The 19,811-nt window shown below is 36.7% G+C and overlaps 1 protein-coding gene across 6 annotated transcripts in view; it reads right to left on the bottom strand.

The window, feature by feature from the left end:
• Positions 1-19,811, bottom strand: part of PPP1R12A (protein phosphatase 1 regulatory subunit 12A) — a 151,563-nt gene that overhangs the window by 71,045 nt on the left and 60,707 nt on the right. For all 6 annotated transcript variants that reach the window (XM_004271585.4, XM_004271583.4, XM_049694980.1 and 3 more), the window contains exon 3: positions 1,826-1,944. In XM_004271585.4, the coding sequence (XP_004271633.1) occupies positions 1,826-1,944 (119 nt within the window). The remainder of the gene's footprint in view (positions 1-1,825; positions 1,945-19,811) is intronic.

Raw genomic sequence — 19,811 nt, forward strand, 5'->3', positions numbered from 1 at the left:
GTATATTATATATATATATTAGTTTTTTTAAGTTGTAGTAAAATATGCATAACAAAATTTACTATCTTAATAACCATTTTAAGTAGACAGTTCAGTAGCGTTAAGTACATTTACACTGTTGCTCAATCAATGTCTAGAACTCTTATCATTTTGCAAAACTGAAATGCTATGCTAATTAAACAAGTCCCCATTCCCACTTCCTCCTAGCTCCTGACAACCATCATTCCACTTTCTCTATGATTTTGAGTACTTGAGGTACCTCATGGTAAGTGGAATCATACAGTATTTGCCTTTTTGTGACTGGCTTACTTCACATAGCATAATGTTCTCAAGGTTCATCCAGGCTGTAGCATATGTCAGAATTTCCTTCTTAATGCTGAGCAGCATTTTCTCTAAGTATATACTACATTTTGTTTATTCATTCATCCATTGATGAACACTTGGTTTTCTTCCATCTTTTAGTTATTGTGAATAATGCTATAAACATGGGTGTACAAAAATCTCTTTGAAACCTTCCTTTTAATTCTTTGGTTATATGCCCAGAAGAGGAATTGCGGTATAATACAGCTTTATATTTATTGAGATATAATTCACATATTATTTAAAGTATACAATTCAGTGGTTTTAGTAAATTCGCAGAGCTGTGCAACCACTATCACAAACAGTTTTAGAACACTCATCACTCCTGAAAGAAATTCTACCCATAAGCAATCGTTCCTCATCTATAAATTGACATCTCCCAAATTTATCTCCAGCTTGTACCTCTCTCTGTTGACATATTCAACTGCTTGGATACCTAATAGGCAAAACAAACTTAACATGTCTGAAAAATGAACTCCTGAACTCTCCCTACAAAACTTACTTTTCCCACAACATTCACACCTCTCATAAAAACTTCACCCATCTAGTGGCTCAAACCAAAAATCTTAGAATCTTCCCTGCCTTCTTCTTTCTTACACACTGTAGTTTTAATCACTCAATAATCTTCTTGGCCAAACCTTCAAAATATATCTAAAATCCAATCTTTTCTCATCACTTTGTCTACTACCACCCTGCTCCTGCCCTTGCCATTCTCCTACTTCTGCCCGTACCTTCCTATAATCTATTCTCAACACAATAGCCCCAGAGATCCTTTCTAAAGCAAGTCAGATCATGTCACTCCTCTATCTCAATCCCTCCTCTAGCTCACTGTTTCACTCAGGTTAAAAGCTAAAATCCTTCCAATAGACCACAAGGCCCTATGTGATATGGTCCACTGCTACTTCTCTGACCTCATCTCCTTCCAGCCTCTTCCTTGTTCTGCCTGCTTCAGTCATACTGGTCACACTCGCTGCTTCTCTGAAAACACCAGGCACCCTCCCATCCTTGAATTCATTGGTTCCTCTGTTTGCAATGTTCCTTCCCCAGACCTACATGATTCATTCCATCACCCCAGTAAGACCTTAGCTTAAATACCACCTTATCAGTGACAACTTCTTGACCACTCTTTAAGTTTGCAATGTGTCTCATTCACCCCGTACACTTCCTTATCCCCTTTGCCTGTTTCACTTCTCTCCAAAGCTTTTATTGACAGATAATTTTATGCCTTACCCTACCACTCATGATACTTCTTTCAACTTTAAAAACATTAAAAAGACGTAGAGTTAAGAATCATATATTTTTTCAAGTAGAACCTTACTTCACATACTGTTAGATAAACTGATTTTCTTTCCACTTAAATTAAGATTGCCCTTCAATGTCAACAATCATTTATTGAAAAAGTCAAGTATCATGTTCTTTACACAACAGTTTTAAACATATTTTACATCTAGGTTGGTTACATTACCTTGCCGATTAACTTCATTTTGAAGTAGCTCTTCCATTGCCTCCTCCTCAGCAATATCTAAAGGTGTGTCTCCTTCACTGTTGACAGCTCCTACATGTGCTCCCTGACCAATCAAAAACCTGTAAAATTAAAGGGAAGAGAATTAAGCAATGACGGTATCATCAAAATAAGACTGAATGCATAGCTAATGAGGCAAGCTCCTATGCAAGAGCAGCAATAAAAACCAAGGATAGCATAGGTATTATTTAAGTTTTAAGAAACTACCATAAAAAATGTTTTCTTTCCTTTTTAAAATTTTATATTTCCTAAAATTTTTCTATAAGGTACACACATTAACTAAAACAAAAATGTTATTTTAAAATAATTACAAAGTCTTTCATAGAATTATTTCAGACTGTCTCCATTAAGATTTTTCACTATCTCCATATTGACTAATTTCCTAACTGAACTTCATGCTCCCAGTCTCATGCCATAAGCAATAGTTCTTAACTTTGGGCTCATGGGCATAATTCAGAAGGTCATTCAGCTGATACAGATATATTAAAATACCGTGTATGTTCATCACTATTTTGAAATTAAGGTAATTATTAGACCAACTACTGAGTCTTTTTATTTAATGTGTTACTAAAGAAGCACATACATACTTTGTACTCAGTATTTTATTTTATGCATCCAAAACACAATACTAAGAACATATTCACAGGCTTCATCAGACCTGACAAAGGGATCCGGATACAAAATGGTTGCGAATCTCTTTCACTATGCCAACTGCACATCTCCCAGAATCATCTATTTAACACAACCAGAGTCAATTTCCAACTTAAAATTCTTTGAATGGTTGTCCATGCTAGGAGAAAACACACCTACATGGCCCTTACTGATCTGGTTTTGTCTTCTTTTCAGCCTCATTCCTCTTCCTTCTTGTATCACACTTCAGACTCCAACAATATGGAACTGTTTGTAGTTCCAGATTAAGCCATGTTCTTTTGGCATCCCTGATTTTACTTTTCTATATATAAAGAATGGCTCCCTTTTTTCCGATGTTCCTAATCAATCTAACTCTTATTTGTATATATATTTTTTTACAGGCTACATGACAATATTCGCATTATCAAAACAGTGAAGGACAAAAAGCCCTCAGAGTTTTAAAAAAAGAAGAAAAAAAGAAAAAACTCCCTTATATCTCTCCTTCTGTTATCATGTTCCCTCCCCAGAGATAAACACTATCAACAGCATGGCAAATATCTTTCTGGTACCTTTGCTATGAACTTATATGTGTGTCTATAAAGAAATATATAGTCACTTTTGAGGTTCTTTTTGTAAAACAAAAATTAATGGGATTACTTTAAATGTACTGGAGTGCAACACTTGCCTTCTAATAGCTGAAAAATATTCCACAATATGGCTGGATCATACTTTTATTTAATGCCATCCTCCTAATGGATGTGTTCTTAAATGGACATTTGACATTATCAATCTTTAAAATTTTTCTCAACGTGATGAGAATACAGCATCTTATCATTGTTTTCTTTCCTGATTACACACGAATTTGAAAAAAATCTGGATATGTTCACTAGCATTTGTATTTTCTCCTTTTGTGAACTTCTTATTTACTTCTTTTGCTTGTATTTCTAATGTGTGCCTTAACTCAACAAATACTTATGGGGTGTTGTTACAGATTGAATGGTTTTGTGCTCCTCCAAAATTCATGTTGAAACCCCAAACCACCAATATGATGCTATTAGGAGGTAGGGTTTTGGGGAGGTAATTAGGTATAGATGAGGTAGAGGTTGGAGAACCCATGATGGGATTAATGTTTTTAAAGAGGAAGAGAGTAGAGCTCACTGTCTCTCTGCATGGAGGGCACAGCAAGATGGCAGCCATCTGCAAGTCAGGAAAAGAGCCCTCACCAGACACAGAATTAGCCAGCACCTTGATCTTGAACTGTCTAGTCTCCAGAACTGTGAGAAACAAATGTCTGTTGTTTAAGCATCCCAGTTTACGGCATTTTCTTACAGCAGCCAAAGCTGACTGAGACAGGTGTCTACTATGTATCTACCACTATGTTACATGTCAGGCATATAATAGTAAGCAAAAACAAATGCAGATCTTCCCCTCAAAGATCTTATAATCTAGAAAGAGAGCTAGATTAATTCCCTAAATACATGTAAAACTTTGATATCTTATAACAGTGAGTTATGTCCACAAGTGAATAACAGAATAATTTGATTTAGTAAGGTCAGAAAAGGATTCTCTGAACAATATATAGGTACTAGCAAACACAATGGAAGGAGAGTATGTTCCAGGAGAGAGAACAAAAGGCACCAAAAACCTGTGACAGGAAGTGTGTATGGCTAGACAAGGGTTTGGTTCATTCTCCTGAGAGTAAATGAAAGAATCAATCTCTATATAATATGTCAGGTACACCCCAAAGTCAGTGAATGTTTATTTTGTAAGATCTGTAAATGATCAACTATGTGTTTCAAAGAGATCACTTTTGTGAAGTATGGAAAATAAATGAGAATGGAGAAAGAATGAAAGTAGTCAGACCAGCTAATGAGCTACTGCAGCAGTAGACAAAAATTATGTTGGAAGCTTGAATTTGATGGAGGAAATGGATAAATTCCAGAGATATCTAGGAGATACTAGAGATCAGCTGGATATGAGAAGCGAGGGCGAGGAAGGTGTCTATGATACACTGAAGTTCTTGACTTGTCTGTGATAGATGGACGGTGGTACTAATAAATGATACACAAAAAAATAAGTTATTCCCTCCTTCTGACAAATAGATGTGCTGCAAATATTTTTTCCATATTGTCACCACATTAAAAAAAAAAGCAAACCTTTTCTTACAGCATTTTGTATTTGAATGAAATTTAAAGGTTGTATGAAGTCAGGTCTGTCAATCTTTTGCTTTAAGAAGGACTTTACCGACTAGCTATTGATATCTGTGTGGAGATTTAACTTTTACAAGACACACACACATAGAAAGAGAAAGATAGAAAAAGGAAAGAATATACACTATAAAGTTAACAGAGGTAGCATTAGGAGGAATTTGCTTTTTTAATTTTTTTAATTTTATTTCTTAGCCGCACTGTGCGGCATGTAGGATCTCAGTTCCCGGACCAGGGATCAAACCCGCGTCACCTGCAGTGGAACTGTAAAGTCTTAACCACTGGACCACCAGGGAAGTCCCACATTAGGAGGGATTTGTATTAGCTGGGGTTTTCGTGGGGGGGGGATTTTTTTGTTATCCTGGTTTTCTGCAGCAAGTTTATTTTGTGTATGTATATTAGACCACAAAAATGGCTACCATGCCATTTTGTAGCCTGGTATTTTTACAATTAATAATATGTTATAAACATTTCTCCTTGTGCAAAACAATTTTTATGATCTTCACGGGGACTTCTACAAACAGAAGTCATATTTGAATTGAAGAAACTTCTTCTGTTTCACAGTTTTAAAAAATGTAATATAAAACTAATGAAGAACATTTATATACTACAAATAAATAAATAAATGAATCTGGAGCCAAAAAAAAATAAGATATTATTGGAGTAGAACCTGTGCTATGCTCCAGGGGAATATGTACGTATCCTGCTAGGCAAAATCTCAAACAATCAGAGATATTTACATAAAACCACGTATATTTTGCTTAGGTATTAGAAATCATTCACAGGATGTAAAGACAGAATAAAAGGAAGACCTCAGAGTGGCTGCAGTGCTAGCAGAGGGAAGCAGAGTCTCAAGGAAATAACAGGTCAAAGCCAAAATGAGACAATCCAAAATTTATATAAACAGGAAGGATGTTAAGAGAAACTAACAAGAGTAAAGTTCGGAAAACTGTGGGCAGGAAGTAGGGCCTGGAGCAATCCCTGAGCCAAAAGTTTAGGTATAAATATGTATGCATACAATTCACAAACCTCTCCATGACTCAAGAACTATTATTTGCAAATGTAAATAAAATAAATAAATAAAACCCCATGGCATTAATTCTTATTTACCATGAATAATCTCAAAAAGCCATTCAAAGATTGGTTGGGTGAAAAAAAGCATAAACATTTAAATTCTGCAGACTTTGGGTTTTGTTCCCACCTCTGTTTCTTGACAGCTGTGTGATATTCATTAACTTAAAAACATTTGAAACCTAGCTTATAGGTAACTTACAGGGCTATGTTATGTTTAAATGAGTTAATGTCTAAAAATAAAATTAAATTCTATCTGTTATCACATCATGCAAAATCATCACACTTAGAAAGCAATATTTAAGATAATGTGAAACAAAATACAGGCTATCTGGAATACCAGAAACTCACTTTGTGGGACCCTTGGAGATACTGAAAACAGATGGTCAGATTTCCTTCAGAACAAAAACGGCTGGGGTATTAAAAGCAGCTCATGGGACTGCTGATTAGGAAAAATACACTATATTTACTGTAAGATTTCTTGGGGGGGAAAAATAAAAAACTATGAAGATTTCACACAGGAGTCCCAAACTGAAAGTCAGAATATTAGGCTGTTTTTCAGATGGGTAACTTTTTTGAATGCTTCAGGGTTTAAAAAAAAAAAGGGCAGGCTTTTATTTGCTTAACAATGGTTAATGATGTCCTTAAGCAATACAAAAGAGGTCAACATAGGAGATGCCACCTATTGAATGATGAAAATCTTTATAAATTACTGAAGTGAAAAATGGTAAACTGCTAGGTTTACTGAGATTTATAATAACCTACAGCTTGGAGTCAATAAATAATTTTGGATAATTAATAAACCTCAAATTCAAGACATGATCCAAATGGATTTCTACAAAATTATTTGCATATGTGTGAATTTAAAAATCTAATAAAAGGTGTAAAACTTGTTAACCAAATTATCGGGTGCAACTTGGATGTGGTATATTAGATGGATAGGATTCTATCTGGGTTAGAATGATTCAATGTTAACTGAATTCAGCAGACAAATTTGACAGTCTCATAATTATCTTGGATTCTGAATTTTGTCAAAAGCCAAACCACAGAAGAGATTGAGAAGGAGAAATAGTTCATTTTAAAAATTTGATGTTTTAATTAAAGCCCTTGTCTTTAAATTAGAAGTTAATGAGAACATAGTAATCAAAGAGACAAAGAGAAATTTCATCAGCAAGAGCTGAATATATTTAGTGTTCAAACTTAATGTACATTGTTTTATTTACTGTAGAAAAACTAGTATCAAGAAGTTGTTTTAACCAATACATGGATTTTTCATGTATTCAATACATGAATTTTTAAAATTCGAAACGTCAGTGCAGCCTTAAAAAAGAAGTTCTGTCATACAGGTGAATCTCAAGGCCATTATGGCAAGCAAAATAAGCCAGTCACAAAAGGCCAAATGCTATATGATTCCACTCATATGAAGTGTCTGAAGTTGTCAAAATCATAAAAACAGCAAATAGAAAGGTGGTTACCAAGGGCTAGGGGAGTGGGGAGGGGAAATTAGTGTTTACCAGGTAGTTTTAGTATCACAAGATGAAAAATCCTAGAGATCTGCCGCAAAAAAATGTGAATATGCTTAACACTATTAAACCATACACTTTAAAATGGCCAAGATGATATATTTAATATTATGTTTTTACCACAATTAAAAAAAAACCCACAAAGTCAGAAAACTACTGAAATAGTTGTTTCTTGAAAATTCAAATGAATTACTCAAAGCCATCCAATGAGACAGAAATTATGAAAACTAAGCTACCTGAACTTTTCAAAGATGGGTAAGAGAACATTGTACTATTAACTTCAAAAATAAATGCAGACTTCCTTGGTGGCACAGTGGTTAAGAATCTGCCTGCCAATGCAGGGGACACAGGTTTGATCCCTGGTCCAGGAATATCCCACATGCCGCGGCGCAACTAAGCCCGTGTGCCACAACTACTGAGCCTGTACCCTAGAGCCCATGAGCCACAACTACTTAGCCTGCGTGCCATAACTACTGAAGCCCACACGCCTACACAGCCCGTGCTCCGCAACAAGAGAAGCCACCGCAATGAGAAGCTTGCGTACCGCAACAAAGAGTAGCCCCACTTGCCACAACTAGAGAAAGCCCACATGCAGCAACAAAGACCCAACGCAGCCAAAAATAAATAAATTAATTAAATATATTAAAATATATATTAAAATAAATAAGTAAATAAATGCTATTTTCTTTTGGAAACCTCTGAGCAACATAAAATCAGTGTAAATAACCTTATGCATCTTTAGTGGGAATGCACTTTCCTATTTCATATTTGAAGTTCTATATCACAATAAAAAACAGCTGAAAGTAACTATAACAGTAAGAATCCAAACGAAAGTTCTGACCTGGAACTTTTGAAAGTTTTCTTTAAAATAACAGTTCTTTCCTTCAGCACCTGACAAATGTTGTGCCACTTCCTTCTGGTCTCCATGTTTCTGATGAGAAGTCAGCTTTAATGCAATGCCCCCTGCCCCAATGTTATAGTAGTTCCTTTCTCATTGCCTTCAAGATTTTTACTTTGTCTTTTGTTTTCAGAACTGCTTTGGTTTATCCTGTTTGGAATATGCTAAACTTCTTGAATCTGTAGGTTTATATCTTTTGCCAAGTTTGAGTAAGTTTTTAGCCATCATTTATTACTTCTTTAAATACTTTTCCAGCCATGCACTCTTTCTCTTCTTCTGGGACTCCAATGGCAAAAATGTTAGCTCTCTGGTATACTCCCACAGGCCCCTGAGGCTCTGTTCATTTTATTTTAGTCTATTTTCTCTCTGTTGCCCAGATTTGGTAATTTCTGTTGTTCTGTTTTTCAGTTCACCAATTCTTTCTTCCATCCCCTCCATTCTGCTGCTGAGTCTATCTGCTATTTATTTCGGTTACTGGATTTTTCAGTTCCAAAATTCCCATTTGGTTCCCCTTCATATCTTCTATTTCTTTGCAGACTTTTTTTGGCTGAGACTTTTTTTCATTTGTTTGAAGCATACTTGTAATTGGTTGTTGAAGCATTTCTGTGATAGCCACTCTATAATCTCTGTCAAATAATTTTAAGATTAATATCTCTGTAATCTTAACGCTGGTCCCTATTGTCTTTTTTTTTTTTTTTTTGCAGTACGCGGGCCTCTCACTGTTGTGGCCTCTCCCGTTGCGGAGCACAGGATCTGGACGCGCAGGCTCAGCGGCCATGGCTCACGGGCCCAGCCGCTCCGCGGCATGTGGGATCCTCCCGGACCAGGGCACGAACCCATGTCCCCTGCATCGGCAGGCAGACTCTCAACCACTGCACCACCAGGGAAGCCCCCTATTGTCTTTTTCATTCAATTTGAGATGTTCCTTGGTAAGACAACTGATTTTCAATTGAAATTGGAACACTCTGGGTATATTATATGAGACTCTAGATTGTGCTTAAATCTTCTATGTTAGCTGACTATATTTGGCCCTGCTCTAGCAGAAAAGATGGGGAAATGCCATCTCATTATTACAAGGTAGGGGTAGAAGTTCAGGTTCCCCACTCAGCCACCATTGACACTAGCGATGGAACAGCTCCTTGTTACTTCTGACTCCTCACCAAGCCTTCACTGATACCTCCCTGGCTAAGGAGGCTATGGGTGCCTCACTACTACACCCTATGTGGCCTCCACTGACACCATAAGGGGAGAAAGAGTTAGGCCTCTTTACTGATGGGTGGTGGTGAAAGTATTTACTCTCTACCAGGCCTCTCCTGACTCCACCCCAGTGGGGAGGAGTAGGAGCTCCTTTTTACTGCCAGGTGGGGGTGTAAGTCCAGGCTTCCCACGTGGTCTCCAGTGCCAGTTAGGGTAGGGCTAGTTAACTATCCGATGGGGATGAAAATCTCGGCAGGTTCTGTATCTGGCCTAATCTGACATCATGACAGTAGAGGTGCTAGGATACCTCATGATAGCCTGGTAATGTTGGAAGTCTATGCTCCCTACCTGGCCTTTGCTAGTGAGGGTATGGGTGGGACCATGGTTTTTTTCTGCAGTGTTTGGCTGGAGTAGTTTTTTTTTTAAGGTTTTAGGGTGCCCCTCTCCTAGTATTTGGCTAAAGAGGTTAGGGTTTTGTTGGGGCTTTTTTTGGGGGGCAGTGTGGGGCCATTGGTGCTTCTGGGTTATCAGCTTCCTCAGTTCCAAGTGTGGTATATCTGAGGCAAAGAGAAAAGCCAGAAACTTACTCCTGTCATTCTTTGGATCCTGAGATCTGTAGCTGTTCTGTCTTCTCTCTATCTTATAGAGTCTTTGTATATTTTATATATCATGTTCAGGGTTTTTAGTTGTATTCAGCAGGAGGAAAAACGGGAAAAACGTATCTATTCTATTTTCCAAGAAGCAGAAATTCTCATTTTTAATTGTCAGGAAATTATAATGTTTATAACATTACCAATTTTAACCTTTAAAAAAATTTCATTTTGTCAAAATCTCACAGGTAGAAGTATTATTTTTATACATAAACCCTGTTACTAGTCCAGTAACATGGACTAATGTACCTTGCCAAATACTGTGCTAAATTTCTGACATGTGGTTTCACAATTATGCTACAGATACAATTAATTATGCCGATAGCAAAGACCAGGCTATTGTGTGTGAGAGAAATGAATCTATCTGTGAAAGTGGGCTCTATTTTCCAGTTATCTAGGCACCCAGATTATCAAAACAAAACAAAACACAAAAACAAATTCAAAATGTGCAGAAGGATTTAAATTCCTCTCTTCTCTTTGCAAAACCACCTTTAAATACAGGAAATTCTGTAGGTTCTGTCTCCAGCATTTCTTATTTCTCTTAATTATTCCTCAGAGCAGTGACTATACTTCTTTGACCATGCACTAACTCCTGAAAATGCATATTTATTTATTAAAATCAATTACATGCAGTACTGTCTTACTTTATTACTGTATCTCCCAATTCCCAGAGGCAAAAATCCTACTCATTGTGTAATAATTCTAAGATATACATTTTCCCCAAATTTTAATATTGCTGAAATCTTCTACAATCTATTGACCTTACAATCAATGATGTCTCAGCAATGGACAATGGCCACAACATGGTTGTCATCATCTGTCTTCATGTAACCCCAGTCACAGCTATTCATATTGTTTTCAACTTCAACTGATTGATGTGCATTCATACCTTTGATACCTTATTTACTGAGCTTAACTGTTACTTAAAATGTCTTCCTAGATGGTGTCTGAAACTTTTTGCTGATACCTTGTAGTAAGATCAAGAAAGCACCACCAACAACACTTGCAGAATGCTATCAGTGGCTTAGAAGAAAATCCCAAAGGCAACAATAAAACATTCTTAAGCAATGCTGCATCCAAGACACTACAATTAGATAAAGAATGATACTGTGTGTGTGGGGAAAAAAAACCCCAAGGTGCTTAAAAACAAAAAACCACACACACTGTATTACAGGTTTTTTTTTAACCTTTTAAATTGGTACATAAAATAATGACAATGTGTTATGACGATGGCATCTTAGATTTGATGAAATTCAGTTTACGCATTATAAACATACCCAAAGAAGTCCTGGCTTCCTATTGCACCTTTTTAATTGGCAACTCAAACTAGGCTTATTTAAATTCACATTCCACTACACTCGAATCTCCTCTGCTTCCCTCAATCTTGCTCTTTAATTCTTCAATACTAAAGTTAAAGGGCATCATTTTCCCAATTACAAAGGCTAGAAAGGGAGGCAGAATGGTGTAGTGTCTTAAAGTGCAGACTTGACAAGTTAGACTGTCTAGGTTCAAATCCTAGCTTTGCCAATTATCGTGTGATTTCTCTCTATGACTCAGTTTCCTCATCTATAAAATAAGAATTATAATACGGGCCAACCATCACTCATCCAAATCCAAATTTCAAAACTTTTCTTTTTTTAAAATAAATAAAGAAATAAGTAAATATTTATTTATTTATTTATTGCTGCATTGGGTCTTCGTTGCTGTGCGCGGGCTTTCTCTAGTTGCGGCGGGCGGGGGCTACTCTTCATTGCAGTGCATGGGCTTCTCACTGCAGTGGCTTCTCTTGTTGCGGAGCACAGGCTCTAGGCACGTTGGCTTCAGTAGTTGTGGCACACGGGCTCTAGAGCGCAGGCTCAGTAGTTGTGGCTCATGGGCTTAGTTGCTCCATGGCATGTGGGATCTTCCCAGACCAGGGCTCGAACCTGTGTCCCCTGCACCGGCAGGTGGATTACTAACCACTGCGCCTCCAGGGAAGCCCTCAAAACTTTTCATATTTTAGAAATATAATATTGTAGATTATGCAACACCCTTATTGAGTCTGAGGCAGTACTCCATAACCAAACATGTTAATATTTTTGCAAAAAATAAGTTAAGTGGGGGAGAAACAAAGACTATAAATAGCCTCGTATCAGTTCAAGTCATGGTGAGTTGCCAAATGAGCCTACATCAAACTTACAATTTATTTTGTCATTTTTCAGAATTTTGAGGGTTTGGAATTGTGCATCTGGGCCTGTGGGGTGGTGGCAGCAATATATTTTCATGTAATTGTTAGGATGACCAAAATTATGGACTTAGAGCAGTGTATATTAAAGGACTCAGAGCAGTGACTGGCACACAGTAAGCACTCAATAAATGCTAGCTATTATCAGCATTATAACTACCTTTGATTTTTCCTCCCACCTTACTATCTAGATCCAGTGAATCACACCAAGCCTTATTAATTTTATTTTCCAAATTTCTTTCAGATCTGCCCCACTTCCAAGCTCACTGCCACTGCCCTGTCTCTAACTCCCTAATCCCTAATCTGTTCAAACTCCCTAATCAGTCAAGAATTGTCTTCTTAAAATACAGAGAAGGATCATCATGTTCCTAAAAACGCATCACCACTAAAGGTCAGTTAGCAAGGCATACAAATTCCTCTGTGCTGTAGTCTCAGTTCCCTCTTCCTGTCTTATCAGTTACTCTCTCCATATACCACTAACACTCCTCTCCTCAAAAAACGACGACTCCAGGGGGCTTCCCTGGTGGCGCAGTGGTTGAGAGTCCGCCTGCCGATGCAGGGGACACGGGTTTGTGACCCGGTCTGGGAAGATCCCACATGCCGCGGAGCGGCTGGGCCCATGAGCCATGGCCGCTGAGCCTGCGCGTCCGGATCCTGTGCTCCGCAACGGGAGAGGCCACAACAGTGAGAGGCCCGCGTACTGCAAAAAAAAAAAAAAAAAACCAAAACACATAGTCTGCTTTACACTAACTATGTATCATTCTTGACAAGAAATATGTAAATAACCGAAATGCATGGATTTGCCAACTCTTCTTCGTGCTCAAATACCCACATATCAAAGTAAATAGGACAAATGACTACTTCACTCTCTCCTGCTCCTCTCATCTAGCTAGGTCTGCTCTAAGACCAAATGATCAGATGATCGTTTACTTTATTAAATAATCCAGGAGAACCAAGAGCTTAGCTATTTTTCACTAAAAGTAGTGACCAAAGATAGAATTATGAATAACAACAACTAATTCAGCTAACTTTACTGATAACTAAATATATGCCATAGATTGTGCCAAGTGTCTTATAAACACTATCTCATCTAATCTTCACAATAATCTTATAGAATAGGGATAAGCGTTAACATTCCTATTTTAAAGATGAGGAAACAGAGGTTCAGAGAAGCTGGTAATTTGTCTAAAGTTAATAGCAATTAATTAGCAGAGTTAAGATTAAAATAGAGTTGTCTCATTTCTGAGCTTGATATTAGGAATATTGTAACGTTTCTCATAGGCATGGTGGTGCAATTTATATAGTTCTTAAATTGGTAGGAATTTCTGATTCTTTTACCAAAAATAACAACATTATTGAATTCCAGGCAGAGGAATCAGCAGGTGCAGACTATGAAGCAAGATGCTTAGTTTGTTTAAAGGCTCAGCAAGGGGACCAGTTTGGCTAACAAAGACAGCCTGGAGAACGTGGAGAAAATGACATCAGAGAGGTAACAGAGGGTCAAACCATAGCCTGTAGGCCACCAAAACTCTGGTTTCTAAATGCATTATAAACCCACTGGAGGGTGAAGGGCTTTGAATTAAAATGTGATGTTATTCCACTTGCAATACTTTAAAAGGATCATTCTGGCTGCTGTGCAGAAAACAGATGGGGGGAAGAGGATGGTTATGGTTAGAATGATTCCAACTGCAATAATTTCAGTGAAGAACAGTGTCCAGGATCAGGGAGAAATGAAAGAGGTGACGAAACAGTTAGATACTGGATATATTCTAAAGGATAAGCCAAGAGAAATCTTGAGGATTCTGTTGTATGTTTATGAAATAAAGGTTATAGTGAAGAAGAAAAGCCATGCCATAAATAAGCCACCACAAATATTTTAAAAAATTATATCCTTAAATAGCTGATTCTTTAATGATCAAATAACAAAGCTAATGAAACTTTTTCCATGCTGTAAATAAGACCATGAAGATGTCACTGAATGTCACTACCAGTATATTATAATGATATGAAATCTTCAGCAATGTCTTCAAAACTACTCCAAACGTGAAGAAAAATATGTTAAATGTACTAATTAATCAACATTCCATTCTATATACTATAAAACTACATAATACTAGCCTAACACAGGGCTAATTTTCTCTGCTATTGAAAAAGTTTAATACAAACACTAAAGCTACTCAAGATAAAAGCATTCCTTAAACATCTGTGGCAGAAGGCTAAAAAAGAAATGTAGTGACAAAATTAAAGAGAGACAAAAGAGATTATAACCACATCAATAACCAAAGTGTTAATAAAACAAATCATTTAAGTTTTATTATTCAAATACAGAATTTTTTTTTATTCTTATAAGTCATAGGAATTTTTGTTTATGTGAAAAATAAAGACAATGCCAAGGCTAAAGTTACAGTCATTCAAATAAATAACATTCACTGGTCCATCAAGAAGGACAAGCTGAATAAACTACAATGACACTGCACAACAGAGTACTAAATACTACACCTGAAGAGAACAATGAGAAATAGCTCTATAACCCACTATATAGTGGTCTCCAGGATAGACTGTTAAGTGAAAAAAGAAAACTGGAGAAATAGTGTATGATAGTCTTTCATTTATCTGCAAAGACGGAATAATACTTATATTAAAACACAAACTGGGATAAAATATAAAATTTAAAAATGTTACCCATAGGAAATAGGGTGGTAGAGTAGGGACTGCTGTTAAGAACCTGGTATTTTATGTAAATTATAAAACAAAATTAAACTAAACAAAAAACAAACTTAAACAGTGAACTTAATGGTATATCTAGTTAGTGGCATAATCAAACAGGAAAGAATTATTCCAAGTGACTTCAGCACACACAGTAATTTGATGGTATATTCCAAGTGGGATACCATAAGGACAAAAAGAAATGTCACCCCCCTCACCCCTGCCAAAAAAACGAAAACAAAACCCCAAACTTCAAACTGCTTTCAGTAATCATTATTATTGTGGTACTGTTATAAGCAATCTAATGTATATGTAATATATGATGAAGCAAATGAGTATTATGTGTTATTTTAATTCTACAGTTCTTGGCAACAAAGTAGGGGAGAAAGGAAATATTGATACCAGATTGAAGAGGTTAAAGAAAGACACCCTGATGCTGAATTTGAATTTGAAAGAATGATCAATGCAGCAGCAATGAGCACTTCTAGCACCCATTACAAGGAACAGGTTTCCTTAGAGAAATGGCAATTCCAGACCCAGGGCAGGAAACATAAAAGATGAGTCTGGAACATTTTTATACTACTAAAGAGCAAGGAAGCTTTTAAAGATCACTTTATTTGGTCATGTCCCAAGGTCTTAGAAGCCAACATGAAGAGACTCTTGTAGACCAAAGATGGTACAATTTGCTAATCAATAAGGGCAATAACTGCGATGGATTGAAATACATCAAGTACGTTTAAATGCATGTGCTCAAGTTATTTAGATCTCAAAAAAATCAATTAGTCCTTTTTGAGGGTAACTAGTAAACCAACTCATTATTTTAAAAATCAGTATATGCAGGGAAAGAATAAAGAATATATCCTGTTTTCCTATAAAACTTGTACAAGGGGTAACCAAATAGTAGATATGAGGCAGTTTCCTTTACAAAAATATTTCAGCTAATAAAAAAGAAAGACAAAGTTTAAATGCTGCAATCGTAAAACTCCTATGTCTTCATCTAATTATTTCTTCATCTCATTATTCTTTTATCTATTATTTCTTTATTTTATTTGTTATTATTTCTTGGTTATTGAAAGCCAAGTCAGAGGACTTGGTTTTCAATGTTTTGCACATAATTTAAATATATAATTCAGTTATACTTAATGGCTAGAGTTATAATTAACCAATCATTATAGACTGGAACAATAAATTGAATACATAATTTCTTGGGCTCCATAATCATTCTAGTATGTCCAGAAGTCATAGTTCTAGTATGTCCAATTTTACTTCTAGTCCATAGCCCAATGACATTCAACTACAACTTTTAGGGAAGAATACCTTGATGTGACAGTGAGAATTTTATACTGCCTGTATTAGTTTGCTAGTATTACCATAACAAAATACCATAGACAAAGTGGCTTAAACAATAGAAATTTATTTTCTCATAGTTCTAGAGGCTGGAAGACCAAGATCAGGGTGTTGGCAGGTTTGGTTTCTTCTGAGGCTTCTCTCCTTGGCTTACAGATGGCCACCTTCTAACAGTGTCCTTACATTGTCTTTTCTCTCTGTGTGCAAGACCCTGGTGCCACTTTTTGTGTCCAAATTTCCTCTTATAAAGATACAGTAAGATTGGATTAGGGCCCACCCTAAGGGCCTCATTTTAATTTAATCATCTCCATCTATACAGTCACATTCCAAGGTTCTGGGGCTTAGGCCTTCAACATATGAATTTTGTGGGGACATGATTCAGAGCGTAACACTGTCAATTCAGCACCCCAAAGGAAGAGAATAATGTTAATGCGTACATTTCAATATCTGACCCATCAGTAAATAGTAAAACAATGCATATACTGACCATTAACACTATGCTCCCCAAACTCACTTCATTTATTCTTCCTCTAATCCACTCTGGTGAAGGGGCATTATTAAACAATCTCTATTTTTGGTTTTCCCTAAGACTTCTACCTTATTCATAGCAGGGAGATGTTGAAAGTAATTATTTTGGTGAAAATGTGAGAAAATTGAGCCAGAATATGAAGAGCTATCATTCATCTATTCACTTGGCTTTTGCTAGGCTAGAGACCAGATGTGAAATTGTTAATTGTCTAGAAACTAAACTGCAACCTCACATTCTTTGTTCTACTGTCTCCAATAGAGGTCAAAAATTTAGAACTCGCTGTATCCTACCTTATCATCCACAAATCCTCATAGTGAACTATCTGTGCTTCACTGTTTTGTTTTACCTCTCAGTTCAATAGGGTTGAATTAGTACTATTCTGTGCAAAATGTAGTTGGTAAAGAAGCATGTAAACAACTGATATGTTAGAGATGATGATGAATCAGCCAGGAACATTAGAAGGGTTTCTGGAAGAAGTGATTCTAACATAAGCTGCTGAAGTCTGGTAGTAGCTGGTCAAGTAAAGAAATGAGGCAAATGAATCACTATGAGCAAAGACACAATGACATGAACCAGCAGGGAATGCTGGGGAACTGAAAGTAGTCTATATTGACAGAGTAAAAAATGTAGAAAGCAATATGAGAAACAAGAGCTAGGAAGAAGCCAGATCATTCCCATTTTATAAATAATATTAATCATAGAGGCTAAGTAGCTCAGCCAAGGGCACAAAGGTAGAGAATGGCAGAACCAGGATTTGCAAACAACTTTAACTCCAAATACATCACTTACCGGAGTGACCCCATGGTTTATAACTGTTGTCTCTACGTCATTATTAATAGGGCCTTCCTTTACCCTATAAATGCTCTGATTTGGGAGGTATCTTTCACCCTATCTCTTAAGCCACCATGCTATATGTTTTCTAGACCCAAGAAAACTAGGATTTTGGATTTCATTAACTTCTCTCACTCATTAGTGAAATTAATTACTGAAAGAGATAATGCTGGTGAAAATAATCATGCATTTAGAAGGGTTTTAGGCAATCATCACCTAACAAATAGCCCAGTATATACGAGAGTTGAACGGTCTTTTATAAAAATATTATCATTATTTAAAAAAAAGAATCTCAGAGGGCAGAAAGAGCGAAAAAGGAAAAGTCATCATTCTTTTAATTTTAATTTTGTTCAAAAAAACTATAAATTTAAATATAGTTGACCCTTGAGCAACATGAGGGTCAGGGGTGCTGACTTTCCCTGCAGTTAAAAATCTGTGAATAACTTATAGTTGGCCCTCCACATAAGCAGACCCCCTGTACCTGTGGTTCCTCAGTATTCCTGGTTCCACAACAGCGGATTCAACCAACTGCAGATCACGTAGTACTGAAGTATTTACTGTTCAAAAAAATCCATGTATAAGTGGAACCACGCAGTTCAAACCTGTGTTGTTCAAGGGTCAATTATACTTCAGTTATACCACAGCCATTAATGCCATAAATGCCTATATAAAGGTAGTTAGATCAGCAAAACTATAGTCAACCTTGGTCAAAATAGGTCATTTTTGTTTGTATAAGTCCTATGAAACACATATTCCGTATCCCACCTTCCAAAAAGAAGAAAAGTTGTAGTTACTCTACTGAAACTATTAACACCTGCAGCAGACTGCCCAACCCTCCTCACACTTATTTTCTGGCATTAAAAAAACTGAATATGCCAGATACTTGCTTCTCCCAGCAAAGACATGGGCAAATTACCAAGCCCAGGCCAACATAAGTCCCTTAAGGGGAAATCTGCTATAGTCAGAGGGCTCTCTAGGGAAGGTTTCCCTCCTTGACAGTCACAGAATATGGAGAAGATACTTTCCACTCCCCAACCACTTTTTATTTTGCTCTTGGATGTGCATATGTAAAAACACAATTCAGGAGTTGTGGCAAACATCTTGTAACCAGGAGGGAACAAGGCTAAGAATAAAGTCTATATTTGGGAAAGGCAGAAGAAAACACCTGAAGACTCCAAGCCCTGATGACAGCGCTGAGCAGCTTAATAAACAAACCTGAATGCCCTTCCTCTAAACTATGTATTATCCTGTACAACAAGTACCCTTTCTCTTTACGTCAGTTTAAGTTTGATACTGTTACTTGCATCTAAAATCATCCCAACTGACACAATGGGTTGTTAATCAAGTCTACAAGAGGAAATTATTCAGGACAATTATTACTGTCTTTTCAAACTCAGAAGCATGAATTAAAAAGGAAACACAGGATTACACATCTGAAGAAAGAAGCCGGGTTTTCATTTTCCCAAAAAGATAAAAGATAATGGTCAAAAGTTAATACATACTGAGTATTTCCTATGTGCCAGGAACTATACTTGGTGGGTTATCTCAGTTAACCCTCACAACAAACCTAGAAAATATTATTCCCATTCTACAGAGGAGAAAGCTGACAATTATAAAAGTTAAGCAACTTGCCCAAGGTCATACCCCTTGAGAGTGGTTGAGGAAGCCTTCATAATCCACATTAGTTGACTTAAGAACCTAAGTACCAAATATTTAAGGACAGCTGAAGATAAATGCACCTTAGCTATTTTTTTCTATGAAGATGAAATCCAAGCCCTTTGTTGAGCATGAAAAGAACAGAAAGGAATAAAGAGAACCACAATTAAAATTATGAATAACCACTGTTGATTTACAATGGCAAAAAGAATCCTTCATTTTACACATAAAGAAATCAAAGCCCAGAAAGAGGAAACAAATTATCAAAAGGTGTAGCGCAGTCAGTGTTAGAGTCAAATAGCTCAGATTTTCTGATTCCCAGAGCACTTTTCATTTCCCCGAACACTGCCTCTCCTTTAAACTGGTATACTGTATCTCCAATACACATGGGGGCTGGGGGGGGGGGCGGGCAGTGTATGTGTGCATGAAATGTACAAAGAAATAAAACTATGAAGACTTA

This window comes from Orcinus orca, chromosome 11, assembly GCF_937001465.1.
Source record: "Orcinus orca chromosome 11, mOrcOrc1.1, whole genome shotgun sequence".
In the NCBI taxonomy this organism is placed as follows: domain Eukaryota; kingdom Metazoa; phylum Chordata; class Mammalia; order Artiodactyla; family Delphinidae; genus Orcinus; species Orcinus orca.